The sequence below is a fragment of the Microcaecilia unicolor genome, chromosome 1 (genome assembly GCF_901765095.1).
Source record: "Microcaecilia unicolor chromosome 1, aMicUni1.1, whole genome shotgun sequence".
NCBI lineage: Eukaryota > Metazoa > Chordata > Amphibia > Gymnophiona > Siphonopidae > Microcaecilia > Microcaecilia unicolor.
In genome coordinates this window covers 675,562,012-675,581,857 of record NC_044031.1, presented here as the reverse complement: position 1 = coordinate 675,581,857, position 19,846 = coordinate 675,562,012, and the positions used below count along the sequence as shown (strand labels likewise).

Below are 19,846 nucleotides of genomic sequence, written 5' to 3'. Positions count from 1 at the left end.
AAAAATGATGTCAAGATCCTGGATGTATAAAACACTACATCTTTTATTTCTGTACATCCAAGAGGACTACCGAGGCAACCACAGTACTTCGTCCTGTGACCTAAATGTTTGTAAGAGAGCAAAATCTTCCTCAAAACAACAGTTTGAACATTGAAGATTGTATAGTGATTGCCACATTAGAAATGAGTTTAAGTAATCCAGGCCAGGCCTGCATTCTAAGGTTGACCTTCCAGCACTGACCTTGGTGGTAGGAAGTTCAAGGTCAGTGCTGGAAGGTCTGCTTTGAGGAAGATTTCACTATTACAAACATTTATGTCACAGGACAAAGTACTGTGGTTGCTGCGGTAGTTCGATCTTGACATCATCTTTAAATCAGACATTTTTTTTTATTACAATTTGACAGATTTGTTTGACCCCTGAGGCAGGCCCTTATGCCGAAACACGGCCGTGTCGGGTCGTTTTTACGATTTTCACAATAAATACTTTTATTTTGACATCCCCTTTGGATCTTCCTCACTCCTTTCTTTTGTTGCTCACATGCATTTCCTCCTCTTTTGTTACCCTCATGGCATTATCTGCCATTCCGTTAATGCAGTGTAAAAACATTTGTCCTATATTAACAAAATGGCAAAATTCTGGGAACACTCCCTAAAGTTAAAACCAAAGTCTTGAAGTTATTACATACTAGGTGAATCTCTTCCTAAAGGCAATTAATAAATCTTAATAAAGTTTGATTAACCCAGGGTAATCACAAAACCTTACAGCACTTTAGCAGACAAGCCCAAAAATTAATTGGTTATATGCTAGCACTTCCTTCCACTCTTCTTTAATCATGTTCTAATAATAAAAGGTGAAATAAAACAAAGATGAGTTCTGCATTAAAAAAAAACCCAAATACTCACTACAAAGATGTTGTTCATCTCCTTACGCCAAATCCACGCAGGTTGCGGGTAGCCTACTGACTTGCAGTATAAAACAGCTTTTTGTCCTTCATTTTTATTTTCACTTCTTTTATGGCCAATAATTTCAGGGGATGCTACAAACACAAAGGTAAACAGCAAAATTCCATTACAGGAAATAAAAAAACCCTGAATATTTTGCTACGTGTCCTTCAGCAAGCTCTAGAAATTTAAAATAAAGAAATGCATAATATTTGTGATCTGAAAATGGGCTATGCTAAAAAAATTCCATCTACCTCAATCACTTAGCTGTACAGCATTAGTTTGTCATGCTATATACATTTACAGAGAAACACTGTAAAATTAAGAGAAATATTATTTATATCTATATAGTGTAAAGCAATGATTCTCAAAATTGTTCTGGGGGAACCTCACCTGATCAGGTTTTCAGGATATCCACAATAAATAGCATAAGACCTTTGAATACCAAGGAAGCAGTGTATGTAAATCTCTCTCATGCATATTAATTGTGGATATCCTGAAACCTGACTAGATGGGGTTCCTCCAGGACAGATTTAGGAATCAGTGATGTAGAGAGTCGGATAATCTTAATATTTGCTTTAAAAAAATCCAAGGAATAAGTTCACATTATCCAAATTCCTCCCATTACAATCTAAGAGAATATGCATTAAAGAATTCAGACACCTTAATGTGTGTTATTGCTCTGGCAAATTGTTTTGGAATTATTTTTGCTATGGTGTATCTGGAAATTTGCTCGTTAGCAGATTAGTGGAACAAAATCTAGCTAATTCAGATCCTCATGAGTTCATAAAAACAAATAAGAAGGGGTAAAGGTAAGGGAAATGGGATTTGATATACCGCATTTTTATGGTACAATCAAAGCAGTTTACATAGTAAGCTTACAATCTAAGTATTGTACCTGGGGCAGTGGATGATTAAGTGACTTGCCAGACACCCCACTCCTACCAAACTCTTGAGCCATCAAAAATCCACCTCTCAGAAGCTCCCCTTGCCATCACTAGACCTCAGCCCTCAAAACTAATCCAGCTTTCACAGCTGCGATCTTCCCGTCCCACCCAAATGCTTTGATGCTTTAAAAATAAATAAATCTATCTCTAGCCCTGGCAGATTGTAATCTGCCCCTTCCACCACTACAAACCTACTCACTTTCTTCCACCCCTACCCCTCACATACTATGTGGAGGCAACAAATCCCTCTATTCCATTTGTTAAATCCTTATGGTGTACTGCCTCTCTCTACAATGTAAATCCATGTTATCTAATGGGTCGCCCCCTCCCCCCCCCCCCAATACACTGCTTACAGTAAACAGGTCACCGCAGAAAGGTTATCCGCAAATGAAAGATGCAGTGCCTTTGAGTCTTCACATCCTTGAGCATTTTTTCACCTTTTGCTGTCTAAAAAATAGATAATGGAAGAACTAAATGATTCATGTCAACAGCAGCCGCCATAAGAAATTCTGGATAAATGTCTACCAACTTTGCACAGAAGTTTTTGCCCATTCTTCTTGGCAGAGTAGCACAGGCATAGAACAAGCATCAGGGATCATCTTTTGACTGCAGTCAAAAGCAACAGACTTTCCATTGAATTTAGGTCTGGGCTTTGGGCCACTCAAGAATAGTCACTTTCTTCCTAAGTAATAGTGTTAGCATGGTGATGTGATGTTTGTTTCATGCTACATGTCACTTATCATCAAAACCAAAATGGTCCTCTTTGGTCTCATTAGATCATGAAAGGTCATGATCTATACCACATTGGAATGTGGTATACATCATTCAGTGTAAAAAATGTGACGAAGGGTGCTATATTGGAGAAACAAGCCAGATGCTAAAGACAAGATTTAATTAACATAGACATCATATGAAAAATGCCAGTGCCAGCCAGGATGTCATGCCTGTGGAACAGTACTGAGGGACCTTGTGTTTGAGTTGAGTGGCAAAAAGATCCACCGAGGGGGTGCCCAATGTTCGTAAGATGTTGCGGGCTATGCCCATATTCAGAGACCACTTCTGAGGTTGCATTATCCTGTTCAGTCTGTCGACCAGGCCGTTGTTTGCACCTGCCAGATAAGTGGCTTGTAGAAACATGCTGTGATGGAATGCCCAGAGCCACATCTGGATAACTTCCTAACACAGACAGCGAGATCCGATGTCCTCCTGCTTGTTGGTGTAATATATCACAACATGATTATCTGTCTGAATGAGGATAATTTGATTGGACAGCCAATCTCTGAAAGCCTTTAGAGCGTTCCAGATCACTCGGCGCTCCAGTAGAACACTGCATTGCCTATAAGCATAAATTTGAAGATCTTAAATGCTGTATTGTGGATAGGATATAAGGAAATATCAGAGGGGGAAATAGAAAATTAATGTTGCAAAGAAGGGAGGCTAAATGGACTTTTATGTTGAAATCTTTAGAACCCGGTGGCCTGAACAATAAAATCGATTGGCATACGTTTTATTAAAGAGAATGCCAATCATCAATACCACGTCTCCGGATGTAGTCAGAGTTGCAGACAGCTGATTTCAATGTTCTATTTAAAGTCCAGACTCAGCTTGTGACGTGTAAGCGCCATGTTCTGAAGAAAGTAATCTAGAAGTTAGTATTTCAGCGGTTTACTTTATATCCGTGTTTTGTTTAAAATGTACTGAAACATTGACTGAATCTTTTTTGTTTTAGAAGCAAACAGCTCGAAAAATTAAAGTTTATCGGCAACATGAGTCCCTGAGGAAGCCTCGAGATGGTGAAACGGTGGCGCCGTTGGACCATAAGTGTTGCTCTGATATACTTTCGGGCGCTTTCATTTAAAAGTCATGTAAAAGTTTTTGGATTCAAGTCATATGAAGCATTTTGTGTAAATCACAGCATTGAGCACTGTAAAAATATAAAAAAGGAAGGTTTATATGCATCCCTATGATAGAGACTCATCGACAGGAAAATATACCTGCCGTTAACCTAGGACTATTTTTTGTCCAATAGGTTTCTGAGGGATTCCCTTCCAAATATTAAGTACACCTTAGCGGTCTAGCCATATACTAGTGTTATTTTCTTGTTTTGTATAGTTTTACCTTATTACGACACTAATCCTGCTGTATTGATCTGATTTAGCATTGATCTGAAGGTTCGTTTCCTGGAGAGAGAGAGATGCATCCGTCATCAGCACTTTTTGTGGCTGAGGAATTTGGAATGGGAGTCCCAAAGTCAGATTGGACCGAATTGTCCATCATTGTAGAGAGTGCACAAGCTCCGGGGAGACTCAGATGACATCCCGTGGCTTGATACCTCTAAGAAGCCAGGGTCCATTGAGCAGATCTCATGTGTTTTTCTTTATTCAACGCGTAGTTAGACTCTGGAACTCGTTGCAGGAGAATGTACTGACAGCAGTTGGCCTTGCTGAGTTTAAAGGGGGTTTAGAAAGATTCCTGAAGGAAAAGTCCATTGAACATTATTAATTTAAATTTTTCTTTTGTTTTTGGGTTTTTGCCAGGTTCTTGAGGCCTGGATTGGCCACTGTCAGAGACAAGACGCTGGGCTTGATGGACCCTTGGTCTTTTCCCAGTATGGCGGTGCTTATGTACTTATGAAGACGTGCCATGGGTATAACATACACTGTGGAAGCCATGTGGCCCAACAATTTCAACATCTGCTGAGCTGTGACCTGCTGATATGTTCAAACCTTGGAAAAGGAAGAGAAGGTTGTCCGCACATGCCTCTAGGAGGAAGTCTCGGACATTCTTTGTATCGAGCAGGGCTCCTATAAATTCCAATTGTTGAACAGGATGGAGATGGGACTTGGGGTAGTTTATTACGAACCCTAGTAGCTCCAGCACCTGAATAGTCTTCTGCATGGATTCCTGAGCACCTACCTCCGAGGTGCTCTTCACCAGCCAATCGTCGAGATAAAGGAACACATGAACCCCCAGTCTGAGTAGCAACGCTGCAACTACCACTAGACATTCTGTAAACACCCTGGGAGCTGACGCGAGGCCAAAGGGCAACACGCAGTACTGAAAGTGATGTGTTCCCAGCTGAAACCAAAGATACTTCCTGTGAGGTGGAAGTATCAGGATGTGTGTATATGCATCCTTCAAATCCAGAGAGCATACCAATTGTTCTCCTGAATCATGGGAAGAAGGGTGCCCAGGGAAACCATCCTGAACTTTTCTCAGATTAGAAATTTGTTCAGGGCCCTTAGATCTAGGATGGGAAGCATCCCCCCTGTCTTCTTCTGCACAGGAAAGTACCTGGAATAGAATTTCTGTCCTTCTTCCCCTGGTGGAACAGGTTTAGAAGGGTAGAGAGTTTCTCTGCAAGTACCTGCTTGTGCTGAGAACTGAATGAATGTGCTCTCGGTGGGCAAGTTGGATGTTTGGATATCAAATTGAGGGTGTATGCTAGCCAAATTATTTGAAGAACCCACCGGTCGGAAGTTATGAAAGGGCACCTTTGGTGAAAAAAACTTTAACCTCCCCCCAACCAGTAAGTCATCCGGCATGGACACTTTTATGGAGGCTATGCTCTGCTGGAGTCAGTCAAAAGCCTGTCCTTTGCTTTTGCTGGTGAGCAGCAGGGGCCTTGGTGGCATGCTGTTGATGAGAATGAGCGCGCTGGGGTGTAGCCTGAGCAGGCTGGTGAGCCGCAGCAGCGTACCTACGCCTAGCATAGGCATTAGAAGCACTCCGTGGCCCATGAAAATACCTCCAACATGAGGAGGTGGTGGCAGAAGGCACCCGGCGGGAGAGGGAAGACATAGCATCAGTGTGCTTCTTGATCTGGTCAGCCATCTCCTCAACCTTCTCTCTGAAAAGATTATCCCCCCCGGCAAGGGGCATCCACCATTCTCTGCTGGACCGAATAGTCCAGGTCAGAGACACGCAACCGTGAGATTCTGCGCATCACTATACCCTGGGCAGAGATCCTCAATGACACGTCAAAAGTGTCTTAAGTGCCCCTGGCCAAGAACCTGCGACACACCTTCTGCTGTTTGACCAGCTGGCCAAAAGGCTCGGCCTGCTCCGGAGGGAGAGCAATAACCAAGTCAAACAGCTTCCTCACCGAGTTCTGCAAGTAGACGCTCATGAAGAGCTATGATTGAATATGGGCAATAAGCATAGCGACCTGAAACATTTTCCTCCAAAAAGAGTCCAAAGTTCTAGCTTCTCTGCCTGGGGGAGCTGAAGCATAGTCCCTAGTACTCTTGGCTCTCTTAAGAGCGGCTTCTACCACCATGGAGTAACTGAGACCTCACCAACCCAGGTTCCCAGTGGATCAGATACTGGGTATCTATCTTCTTGGGGACCACAGGGACAGAGGGGACGCCCAGTTCCACACAAGGACTTCCATGAGTACCTCGTGCAGAGGAGCCATCACTGCCAGGTGGAGAGGTGTAGCCAGGACCTTCAGCATCTAAGCCCTGGGCTCATCCTCCACTTCTACGGGGAATGGTATGGCCTCAGCCATTTCCAGCACAAACAAGGTGAACGAGAGGCTCTCAGGTGGAGGGGAAGGTTCAGAAGGGATTCCATAGGATTCATCAGAGGAAAAGTACCTGGGATCCTCCTCTGACTCCCACGAGCGTTCCTCCTTGGTATTGGACAGCACTTTCAGGGACGTCCGAGACCATGCCCACCTCGAGAAATCGGTTCTTGCCTTGAGTCCGGCGAAGCTTCCTCCACCGATGCCGAAGGAGAGTTGGCCTGGGTGGCAATCAACACCGGGGACGTAGGTGACACTAGTCCCGAGGGGCCTGTACAGCAGGAAGCCTCGAAACAGGTGGAGACTCACTCAATGTCTCACTGCTCCTAGTGTCTCTAGGCCTCGCAGCAGCCATCTGTACCTCGATTCCCGATGTCTATGCCTTTCTCGACGCTGATGTCGCCGACCTCGAAGGACCGGGCCAAGTTCCAAAAAGTTTCTCTCTCTGAGCTTCTTAGGAATTTTGTGTCCTTTTCTTCATACGAAGACAAAGGACACAATTTGCCAGGATATGGTCGGGACCAAGACACTGAATACACCAAGAATGTGTATCAGTACCCGAGATGGTCCGGTTGCACCGAGTACGTTTGAAGCCACTGGGAGTCTTCGATGACATGGAAGGGAAAACGGCTTCAGCACAATTAAAACACTTAATTGTGCATAAAAATAAAAGCACAAAAATGGGAAGCCCGACCGAGCAGGCCTAAGTGTGGCCATGTGAGAAAAAATAAAGAAAACTTATACTCGAGCTAAAAAAACTAATTAAGTATAACTGTGTGTGTGTGTGTGTGAAAGAATAGTAAAGGGAAAGAAGAAAAAAAAATTGTTGTGAAAAAAAGCACGAAAAGGCTCTTTGCCAGGCGCAAGGAAGAAGCAATGGCAAAAAGACCGCTGCTCCTGACGCAGAGAAAAACTAAGGAGCGTGGTCGCACGGCAGGCGGGAAGGCACTGCACACATGCGCGGTGCAGCACGCGCACCAGAAGGCTCTAGCAAAGTTTGTTCTTTTTGCTATGCATTATGGCAATTCCCGGGCCGATGTGGATTGTTGACCCACTTGTGAGAATAAGCCTGCGTGTCCTCGGAGAACTGATGCTGCGGGTGAATGCTACATACTAGCCACCAATGCATCCCCAGCATCCAATAGAGCTCCAGGGCCCTTGGAGAACAATGTTTAAATCAATGGACTTGACTTCTCAGCACAAAGCTTTACATGTCTTCAAAGACCTCTCCTGCCCATTGGCAGAGTCCCCTGCATTGCAGGCATCAGCTATGAGTATCTGTAACAGACATAGTCCTTCTGCACAGGATGCACTTTTGAAAACCAATGGAGGCTTTATTCTCGGACATCTTATCTGGTAAATAATATATCTGCTGCAAAAGAGTCAATTTTGAATGTAGGTAACCCTGACTGGGAGTCCAAGGTCGTCAAACCAAGGCCTACATTGGGCTGTGTGGGGAAAAAAAAAAAGAAAATATAAACAATGACTGAAAAACCTAGTTAAGATACTAACTAGATGTTGACACTGCACCATAGCAGGGATTCAATCCCAACACCCCCCCCCCCCCCCCCCACCTCCACCGGAGGTTTTGAATGTTGGTTCCGTAATATCTCCAGCTCCAACTGCTCTGGGGAGTGGAAGAACTGATCCAGAAATCAAGTCCAGGTTTTCTTCAAGAGAGGCTCCAAGCCAGCCCCAGTTTTTTATACCTTATAAACATTATGGTATGCTGTTTCTAATATGAACATATGTCAGGAAGTATTTTTTCACCGAGAGCGTGGTGGATGCTTGGAATGCCCTCCCGCGGGAGGTGGTGGAGATGAAAACAGTAAAGGAATTCAAACATACATGGGATAAACAAAAAAGAATCCTGTTCGGAAGGAAGGGATCCTCAGGAGCTTAGCGGAGGATTGGATGGCAGAGGCGGGGCTGGTGGTTGGGAGGCAAGGTTAGTGCTGGGCAGACTTATACAGTCTGTGCCCTGAAAAAGACAGATACAAATCAAGGGGCTGGTGTTTGGGAGGTGGAGCTAGTGCTGGGCAGACTTATACGGTCTGTGCCCTGAAAAAGACAGATACAAATCAAGGGGCTGGTGGTTGGGAGGTGGGGCTAGTGCTGGGCAGACTTATACGGTCTGTGCCCTGAAAAAGACAAAATACAAATCAAGGTAAGGTATACACAAAAAGTAGCACATATGAGTTATCTTGTTGGGCAGACTGGACGGACCGTGCAGGTCTTTTTCTGCCGTCATCTACTATGTTACAATCCTGCTTATAATCGAAAGAGAAAAACGCCTATATTGCGACCTAAATCGGGAGATGGGCGTCTTTCTCCCGTGGGCGCCCAAATCGGTATAATCGAAAGCCGATTTTGGGTGTTTCCAACTGCAATCCGTCGCGGAAATGGGTAAAGTTGACGGGGGCGTGGTGAAGGCGGAACTGGGGCGTGGTTATCGGCCGAGTAGAGATGGGCGTCTTTAGCTGATAATCGAAAAAAAGGCGTTTTTACCGCGATTTTGGGTCACTTTTTTTGGACCTTTTTTTTTTTCACTAACAAGTCCCAAAAAAGTGTACCAACTGCCCAGATGACCACCGGAGGGAATCGGGGATGACCTCACCGGACTCCCCCAGTGGTCACTAACCCCCTCCCACCAAATATAACCACTTAACTTTTTTTCCAGTCTCTATGCCAGCCTCAAATGCCGTACCCACCTCTATAACAGCAGAATGTGTTCTATCCTGTGACAGCCTTTCCCTGGTTCTGATGTGGTTCTCGGGTGAGTGTGACAAGTTTTCTGTTATGCGCACTGCAGAGTCACATCAGCAATGCATTGTGGTGGGTGTAGGGTATTGGGCTCCATGATTCCAGTAGCTTGTGGCAAATGCTCACGATGTTGGTAGACTCTACTCCCATGGTGCTTTTCTCCCTGCTTACTGGGTCAGAGTGTGCCCTGTTTTGTTTCCGGCAGTCCATGAGGTAGTGGCCATTTTTGTAAGCCAGTTTTAGATCCCTTTCACGTGTTAGCCACATTACAGAACTTAGTTCTTACCTTGAATGTGGCTGAAAGAGGGCATTGTGCCAGCTCTGACCTACTGCTAATCTCAGTGGCGTAGCTACATGGGGCCTGAGGGGGCCTGGGTCCCCGTAGATTTCAGTCGGGACCCCCCTCCAGACGTCAGCATGCAAGGAAGAAGACTTTTCTCTGCAGCAGAACGGTCGGACAGGACGTCGGCTGGTGGGGAGTGGGGTCCCCCGCCAGCAAAACGGAAGGTAGGCGGCGGCGGGGGAGGGTTCGCGGCGGGAGGGGGGTCGGCAGAGACGGGGGACGACAATGGCGGCGGGAGGGGGGCGGCGGGGGGGGGGGGCTAAAATGTGCCCCCTCCCCTCGAGCTCTGGACCTCCCTCCCACGGAAGTCTGGCTACGCCCCTGCTCAGTACCAGGGAGACTCGTTGCCAGTGGGGCACAACCTCTGATCTGCAGTTAACTGTGAGTAAGCGTGCTTATTCCAATAAAGGACATTTTCGGAGAGATTAGTCTTCAGGTGTCAACTGGTGTGCCAATGTTATATAGCAGCAACAACTCCTAGAGGCCTGCGTGTATGCAGGTCCATGGAGCACTTTTAGTGGGTACCGCAGTGCACTTCAGCCAGGTGGCCCCAGGCCCATCCCCCCTACCTAACACTTGTGCTGGTAAATGGGAGGCCTCCAAAACCCACTGTACCCACATGTAGGTGCCCCCTTCACCCCTAAGAGCTATGGTAGTGTTGTACATTTGTGGGTAGTGGGTTTTGGGGGAGGGGGGTTGGGTGCTCAGCACCCGTGGTAAGGGAGCTATGCTTGTGGGAGCGTTGTCTGAAGTCCACCGCACTGACCTCTAGGGTGCCCAGTTGGTGTCCTGGCATGTCAGGGGGACGAGTGTACTACGAATCGTGGCCCCTCCCACGACCAAATGGCTCGGATTAGGACGTTTTTGAGCTGAGCGTTTTTAGTTTCCATTATCGCTAAAAAAAAAAAAACAAACGCCCAGCTGAAAAACGTCCATTTTTTCAAAAATACGGTCTGTCCCGCCTCTTCAGGTACCCGTTTTCAGACATAGATGTCCATGGAGATAGGTGTTCGCGTTCGATTATGCCCCTCCACGAGGCATGTTTTCAAAGCACTTAGCCTTCCAAAGTTCCATAGGTTTCTATGGAACTTTGGAAGGCTAAGTGCTTTGAAAATATGCCTCTATGTTACTTCGTTTCTGATGTCCACAAAAAAAAAAAACCAAAAAAAAACAATATTTTCCAAAATGTTTGGTCTTCAAATATATTGCCTAGCAAGCATATATAGTACTCTGACAGGACAGAAATGAAATTATTGCTTATCACAAATTTTATCAATAAAAAATCACATCATACCTTTTACTTCAATGGTAGAATTGGCTGAAGGATGGAAGGTGAGAAAGGTAAACACACAAATGTACTCTCCCGAATCATCCGTTTTGGCTTTTGAAATCCTATAGACATGAGATCAAAGCTGATCAGTATGTACATGGGTGGGGCACACTAAACAGAAAACATAATAAGGATGTCAACTACTAGTCACACTACAGAATTGCAGCTTACTTGTGTTCAGTATTGGTGGCATTTTTCCTACTGCCAGGAATCTCTTCCCCATTCTTTTCCCAATAGCTGGAGTTGAGAGGGCTGGGATTAGTGGTCAGGTTACACTGAAGGATGAAAGTGCCAAGTGGGTGAAGGATCACATTCTCACTTGCATTAATCTTAGGTTCTGAAACAAAGTGCACAAGACAAAATTTTAAATCTGTAACAAAGCCAGAAAGTACCCAGCTCTACCTGGAGCCTGCAGTGGAGCTTGCACATATAACCAGGCCTGCTTTAGAACATACAGCAGAGCCAAACTGCATCCAAATCTACTTAGTCTGCTCTAGAGATAAGACAGAACCAGTCCAGTGTTAAGGCCAAACACACATACCTTTTCACAGAATATAATAGAGTCAAACAGTTAGCCCCTTAACATCTAAGGCTTTATGCAGGTAAAAACAAATACTCAAATATAATGTACTTACAACTGAGACATGCATTAAAGGAATGTTATTAACAATGATAAAACAGGAAGAAGAATAAATATTCAGAAGAAAAATGCAGTCACTCTAAGATTTATATTTTAGTAATGTCTTCATTTTTTAAAAAATTGTCTTAACGGAGTCCTGATACCTCAGTGAAATGGCCGACCTTTGTTTACAGCTTTAGAGTGTTAATGGAGCTCAGCAGGATAGGCCAATCCTGTTTCAATATTTGTATGTCTTTGTTAAAGCACAAGAGAAGAAAATGGCAGTAAGAACAAAAAAAAAATTGCTAACTTGAGAAAATCTTTGAATTATAATTTAAATGACAAGTGTTTAGAAAAAAAGGGAATTTACTATTTTATGTGGCTGATTGAATCTTTTAGCACTAATTTTCTTTTGTGATACAGCAACAGAAGCAACGGGATTGGTCCACCATGGTAAGTTTCTTCCCAATCAGCTGCAGATGAGTGTTACTTCAATCAGCTGCACAGAGGATGTAAAACCAGGGTCATTCCCCACCTCACCAGCCCTGATAGCATTTCTGTTGATAGTTACCATAAACATGCTAGGCATTGCATCAAGATCAGTTACGGTGAACAAAAGTTGTGAAGGTTCCTAAAATGTTAGTTTTAGAATAAAATTTGCATTTTGGGGAAGAATTTGCTAGCATGGGCTTTGGAGTTCCAAAGCAAATTCATAATATATAGCTGTTTTAATTACCAGTAATTCATGACTACGAAATATCAGAAAAGGATTTTAGTTAATTTTGTTCAGTGATGACTATTGGAGCTGTTGAGCAAACTTTTCTAACATACAAAAGGATCTGAATCACTAAACCGGAAAAATAAAAAAGCTGTCACAGCATCACATTTATCTTGTTTACTAAGCTGCACTAGCGGCTGCCTCATGTCAATGCCGGCACAACCCGTTCAAAGTGAATGGGCTGTGTAGGAATTTGCACACAGAAACCACCTGCATGGCTTAGTAAATAGAGGGGAGGGGGTTAATGTTTGGTTCATGGCTTCCAGGCCATAATATATAATTCAAATTATTTTTCTACCAGTTTTCTGATTAAATTATCCTCAATATCTCAGCAATCTTGTGTTTCTCTCACCTGTGATACCAGGTTGTTGGATGGCTACTTACACCACACATGGTAAGAGCACACCATAATTTTTCTAGGCCATTGTCACTTCACAGTAAAAACTACTTTCAACTAGCAATTTAAGTAGTGTTGTTCTAAATCTTATACATCAAATACTTATAGTCAAGTATTTCAATTTTTCATCATTGGGATAAATAAGCAAGCTAATACTTATAGCTAAAATTAAAACACACAGTATTCAGAATAAGCTGGTATATAACCTATTGCATTTGTCAACACTAGGAAAAATCCATTAGCAAGCAACAGTTATAAAAATTAAACTGTATCTATGCAGTCAAACATATCACCAAGAAAAATATACAGAATAAAATGGCATGTTCTGTTTTACTCTACACTGTGCATGCCTGGGGTACACAATAGGTTTAAAAAAAAACAAAAAGAACAAGAAAATAAAGCCTACTGAATCACAATAAAATCAGAAGATCGATAGGATGAAGTCTGCAGTCAGCCTGAAAAATCAAGGTTACTAGGGAAAAGGCACCAGACAAATGATTCACAAGGTTAGGACTACATCTGTGGATAAAGACAAAATTTGTACACCAGGTCATCGGAGCTCCTGACTTCACAAATAACTTCAGTTCTTTAGTGCAATTCTGGTAGGCTTACTGTATCTGAAGGCTGCAATATCTTTTGCTGAACCAACATTTACACTCTACATCATGCTTGGTTGAGCAAGACTGCACACATCTCTTTTCAGAGTGAACTGAACGAGAGACCTATGTGGTCTCAAAAGTTCACACATTATATTGTTTTTGGAAAACACTTACCCCCTTGTTTACAAAGCTGCGCAGCAATGCCAATACAGCTCATTTAATGAGCTGTGTCGGCATTACCGTGCGGCTTTATAAACAGGGGGTTTACTTTGGTTCAATAAACGATATCAAAACCTGCAAAGAAATCTAAACAAAACATTTAAAGGCTTTTATACTGGATTCAAAACACAAAATTTAGCCATCTGGGTAAAAAGTACAAGATGACGAAGGAAGGAAACCAAGAGAAAAAGTATCACAGGTAGACATAAAACACAGGAAAAGAAAAACTGTTTACATCATTTGATCATAAAAAGCAAAAGTGAACAATGACATGACAGACATGTCAACAAGTGGCCAAACCTGTGGTAAAACTATATAAATGTGAAATGAAGGCATGTGGAAATATACTGGTATAAAGTTCTCATTAAATGGTTTAAGTGTAATAAGCAGTCCTTGGAAAGGTTTCCAAGAACATTTCTAAAAGCAAGCAAATATAAACAGAGTAAAAGAAAATCTTTTCTTTCATTTTTCATCACATCACACTTTCAGAATACTAACCAAAAATAAAGATGCTTATGCCACAAGCTGCTGCCCCTGCAGTTAATGCAATGGCAGTTATATGTCATTATCAAGAGAACAGAGCTGACCTAGAAAATCATACATCTTTGCTTTCTACCAACACAACATTCATCTCTTCTACAGGTTCTTCTATGCACTTTTTTTTGATACAGTAGAAACGCCAACAAAAATCAGAGCCACAGTGAAACTGGGCCACAGTTTCTTCTCTCTCTCCAGTTTTGAAAATGCACTAGCCATGCCCTATAGACATAATCAAGGCAGCTTTCTCACACCATACCCTTAGAAGACAGGACTTCAGAGGCTGTGCTCGGTACCTTCCAGAAGGAAAAATTGCAGAGCAGAATATGCTGTTTTCCGTGCAACAATTTTAGCCCTTGTCTCTGCACAGTCCATTAAGAACATGAAGTCATTTGAAATAAAATTCCTATGTCATTTCATGACATCTTCTACTGGTAACAACAAAAAAAAAACACACCTTGAAATTTCACATTTCATCTAGAAATTCACCCTATGAAAATTAACAAAACCAAAATAAAATGAAAACTCTTGAAAACACAAGAAACGAAACAAAATGAAATATTCTGCCATACACACACCTAGGGGTATGTTTACTAAGATGTGTTAGCGTTTTTTACGTGCCTGTTAATTTAAGGCGGGTTAAACACTAATGTGCCTATACATTTCTACGGGTGCGTTAGCATTTAACATGCGCAAACCATTTACACGCGTTAAAAACGCTAACACACCCATAGTGCCACTTAGTAAACCTAGCTCCTAGTGTCCATTACACAGTCAAATAGGGAACTGGACAATCACATAAGCATACACCAGTGGTTCCCAAGTCTGATCTTGCAGGAACCCCTGTCAGTCAGGTGTTCAGGATATCCAAAATGAATATTCATGAGGGATTTGCAATCCCTCTCATGAATATTCATTGTGGATAGCTTGAAAACTTAAGTGGCTGGGGTGCCTCCAGGACCAGGTTTGGGAACTACTGGCATATACCACAGCTCATGTTAATATGTTACAATTGTTCTTTTCCTCCCCCACTCCTTTATTCAAAGTCGTTAAATCGCAGGAGAATTGTGAAAAATTACAAGAGGACCTTACGAGACTGGGAGTCTAAATGGCAGATGATGTTTAATGTGAGCAAGTGCAAAGTGATGCATGTGGGAAAGAGGAACCCGAATTATAGCTACGTCATGCAAGGTTCCACATTAGGAGTCAGTGACCAAGAAAGGGATCTAGGTGTCGTCATTGATACGTTGAAACCTTCTGCTCAGTGTGCTGCTGCAGCAAAGAAAGCAAATAGAATGTTAGGTATTATTAGAAAACTAGTAAAAAAGGCCCGTTTCTGACACAAATGAAACGGGCGCTAGCAAGGTTTTCCTCGGAGTGTGTATGTTTGGGAGAGTGTATGTGAGAGTGTCTGTTTGAGAGTCAGAGTGAAAGTGTGATTGTGTGAGAGAGAGCGTGAGTCTGGGTGTGAGTGTGTTTGTGAGAGAGTGTGTGTGTGAGAATGAGAGTGTGTGCAAGTGTGTATGTGAGACACAGTGTGAGTGAGAGTGTGTGTGTGTGGGCGAGAGAGAGAGTGTGTGTGAGACACAGATTCTCTGTTTGAGTGAGTGTATGAGACCAAGCGAGTGTGTGAGTGACTGTGTGGCACATAGAGAGTGAATGTGATACAGTGTGAGACAGAGTGTGTGAGAGTGAGAGTCAGAAAGACATTGTATATGAGAGAGAGAGTGTGAGCCGTGCCCTCCCAATCCATGGCCATCTGTCCCCTGCCCCCTCCATTCATCCTTTTCCAGCAATTCCCCTCTGTCCCTGAGCCCTGCCCTCCCAATCCATGGCCATCCATGTTTGTCTGTCACCTGCCCCCTCCATTCATCGCTATCCTGCATTTCCCCTCTCTGCCTGAGGCCTGCTCTGCAATCCATATCCATCCATGCCCATCTGTCCCCTCCATTCATCCCTATCCAGCAATTCCCCTCTCCCTGAGTCCTGCCCTTCCAATCCATGCCCATCCATGCTCATCTGTCACCTGGCCCCTCCATTTTTCCCTATCCAGCATTTCCCCTCTCTGCCTGAGGCCTGCTCTGCAATCCATATCCATCCATGCCCATCTGTCCCCTCCATTCATCCCTATCCAGCAATTCCCCTCTCCCTGAGTCCTGCCCTTCCAATCCATGCCCATCCATGCTCCTCTGTCACCTGGCCCCTCCATTTTTCCCTATCCAGCATTTTCCCTCTCTGCCTGAGGCCTGCTCTGCAATCCATATCCATCCATGCCCATCTGTCCCCTCCATTCATCCCTATCCAGCAATTCCCCTCTCCCTGAGTCCTGCCCTTCCAATCCATGGCCATCCATGCTCATCTGTCACCTGGCCCCTCCATTTTTCCCTATCCAGCATTTCCCCTCTCTGCCTGAGGCCTGCTCTGCAATCCATATCCATCCATGCCCATCTGTCCCCTCCATTCATCCCTATCCAGCAATTCCCCTCTCCCTGAGTCCTGCCCTTCCAATCCATGCCCATCCATGCTCCTCTGTCCCCTGCCCCCTCCATTCATCCATTTCCAGTAATTCCCCTCTCTCCCTGTGCCCTGCCCTCCCAATCCATGCCCATCCATGCTCCTCTGTCCCCTGCCCCCTCCATTCATCCATTTCCAGTAATTCCCCTCTCTCCCTGTGTCCTGCCCTTCCAATCCATGCCCATCCATGCTCCTCTGTCCCCTGCCGCCTCCATTCATCCTTTTCCAGCAAGTCCCCTCTCGCCCTTCCATGTCCCCCCCCCCCCCCCGCATCCATGCTACGCTCTCTCCCATGTCCCAGCCTGGCCCGCCCTCTTCTCCCCCCCCCCCCCCCTTCGCATCCATGCCCCTCCCCCCTTCGCATCCATGCATCTTTTTTTTTTTTTTTTATTCTTTTTAACTTTACCTCCGTGGCGGTTCGTGCAGCGAAGCGTCAGGGAAGGAGGCGGCGCTCCCGACGTGTAGCTTTCCCTTCGCTGTGTTCCGCCTTATTTTGAAGGCGGAACACAGCGAAGGGAAGGCTAGACGTCGGGAGCGCCGCCTCCTTCCCTGACGTTTCGCTTCCGGATTTGTTTGTTTTGTCGCGAGGGCGGGGCAGAGACGGCAGGCTGAACCCTTCAGCCTCAGCCTGGGAGTGACGTCAGATGGCTTCAAGGCTTCAAGGCTTCAGGGTTTCAGGGTTTGAAGCTTCCGGCTTCAAGTTTCCGGCTTCACAGAACGTTGGCTTCAGAACGTTCACGGTGCGTTTTATTATATTAGATGAATGGAAAACAAAAATGAGGACGTTATAATGCCTTTGTATTGCTCCATGGTGTGACCGCACCTTGAATACTGTGTTCAATTCTGGTAGCCACATCTCAAAAAAGATATAGTGGAATTAGAAAAGGTGCAGAGAAAGGTGACAAAAATGATAAAGGAGATGGGACGACTTCCCTATGAGGAAAGGATAAAACAGCTAGGGCTCTTCAGCTTGGAGAAAAGATGGCTGAGGGGAAATATGATAAAGGTCTATAAAATAATGAGTGGAGTTGAACTGGTAGACTTGAAGCGTCCACTTTCCAAAAATACTAGGACTAGGGGGCATGCGATGAAGTTACAAAGTACTACATTTAAAACGAATCTGAGAAAACTTTTCTTCACTCAATGTGTAATTAAACTCTGGAATTTGTTGCCAGACAATGTGGTAAAGGTGGTTAGCTTTGCAGAGTTTAAAAAAGGTTTGGACGGCTTCCTAAAGGAAAAGTCCATAGACCATTATTAAATTGGACTTGGGGAAAATCCACTATTTCTGGGATAAGCAGTTTTAAAATGTTTTGTACTTTTTTGGGATCTTGCCAGCATTTGTGACCTGGATTAGCCACTATTGGGAAGAGGATGCTGGGCTTGATGGACCTTTGGTCTGTCCCAGTATGGCAATACTTAAGTACTTTCTTGAGCCAAAGTATGTCAATACTTATGTACTTTCTTGAGCCAAAACCTATCACTACCTTCTCCTCCCTCTAAAACCCATTTATTATTAAACTAGTAAAAAAGCCCCGTTTCTGATGCAAATGAAACGGGGGCTAGCAAGGTTTTCTTCAGAGTGTGCATGTGGGAGTGTGTGTCCCTGCCCTCTCTCCCTCCCCCTCCCCCCTCCGAGTCCAGTCCTTCAGTGTTAAGTTTCCTGCTGTTCTGTGTTTTTGTTACAGAGAGAGTGAGGGCATCTCTCTCCCCTCCCCCCTCTGAGTCCTTCACTGTGTGAGATTTCGTGCTGTGCTGTTTTCCTTCACTCATGGGGAAACCGGATATCTCTGGCGCTTCACACTTCCGGCTGGAGGCTTCATAGAACGTTGGTCTTGCCTTTTATATATATATAGATAGTTCCTTTAGTGAAGTATCAAACCAGTAGTCTATACCCTACCCCTGAGAATCTATGAAATGCTAATAAATACTTATCACAATGTTATCATCATCAACTAACAGCATAACCTTCCATTGTTTGGTGTCTCCTGTACCACTCAATGGTACCCATTAGCATAGCTGGTATTAATAAGAACATGTTCCCGTAGGAAAAAGTTAACAACATCCTATAACATACAGTATTTGCCAGAATAGTTAAGAAAAAAAAAAGAAAAACATAGTAACATAGTAAGGGACGGCATACAAATACCTGAATGGTCCATTCAGTCTGCCCAGCAGTCACATTCATTAGCAATTCAATACTTAAATCAACAATGAACGTGATATTATTGATCTTTCTTTGGTGTTTCTGGGACACAGACCATAGAAGTCAGCCTGGCTCTGTCCTTGTTCCAGCTACTGGAGTTGCTGTCAAACCCCATCCAGCCTATCCAAATCAGTCTTGACATTTGTGGGACACAGACCGTAAAAGTCTGCATGACACTGTCCTCACGTTCCAAATTACTGGAGTTTCCGTCGAAGCTCTCTCCAGCCCATCCTAAACTGGATTGCTATATGTGGGACTCACACTGTACAAGCCAGCCCAGCACCGGCCTTAGCTGATGCAGCCAGAGTCGCCATCTAAGCACCACTTGACATATGCAACCCTGTGACAAAACAAATAGCCACCCTCCTGACACTCAGAGGGTCTATCCTCAGCACAGCTCAGGTCTGCTTGTACCTGCCACTTGTGCTCTACACTAGCACCCTCCTCCCACCGACTGGGTCATAATCCCCTGTAGGCGAGTCTCCCGTTCCCAAATTATCCCCAGTGATTTCTAGGTTACTGGAGGCCACACTTCCAGTGGTTCCTCAATTCCCAGAAATCACTCACAGACCTAACACACAAACCACCAGGATTCTTTATCAGTCCAGACAGGCAGAACAAACAAACGTGTTTATTCTCATAAAATTATTGAACAGTGGACAAAAATGTGCAAACAGTAACAAGTAATTGAAAAATGGATCAATTGTAACACTAACTAAATATTTGCATACTGGCTAAACAGTACCTGGGAAGATCAGGACATATAATTCAACGAGCCTCCGCAAAGAGAGATGTCTCTCTCTTCTTCCTGTGCTAAGACTGAAGCAACAACCAGCCACTGCTGGATAATTTCAAAACTCCAGGTCAATCAGAGCCCAGAACAGTCAAGTTTCAAATAAAAACTGGTTACATCACTACAGGCTCTTCCTATTATCTGTGTGACAACTAAAAGAAAGAGAAGTCCTCTGTATCAGCTTTAAGCATAAACAAGCACCATCTGCTGGCCAAACAGGAGAAAAGAATTAGGCCAACCCATAAAGGGGAGCCGCCCACAACCGGGCTGAAGGCCGACAAAGACAAGGGGGGAGGGGTGGGGAGGTTGAGTTAAGAGAAGGGAAGGGAGTGAGT

At 44.2% G+C, this 19,846-nt stretch overlaps 1 protein-coding gene across 1 annotated transcript in view; it reads right to left on the bottom strand.

Moving 5' to 3' along the window:
- Nucleotides 1-19,846, bottom strand: part of NPTN (neuroplastin) — a 215,339-nt gene that overhangs the window by 125,804 nt on the left and 69,689 nt on the right. The window contains exons 4-6 of the mRNA XM_030191465.1: nt 11,021-11,186; nt 10,814-10,911; nt 903-1,036 (exon numbers count right to left, since the gene is read on the bottom strand). Of these exons, the coding sequence (XP_030047325.1) occupies nt 903-1,036; nt 10,814-10,911; nt 11,021-11,186 (398 nt within the window). The remainder of the gene's footprint in view (nt 1-902; nt 1,037-10,813; nt 10,912-11,020; nt 11,187-19,846) is intronic.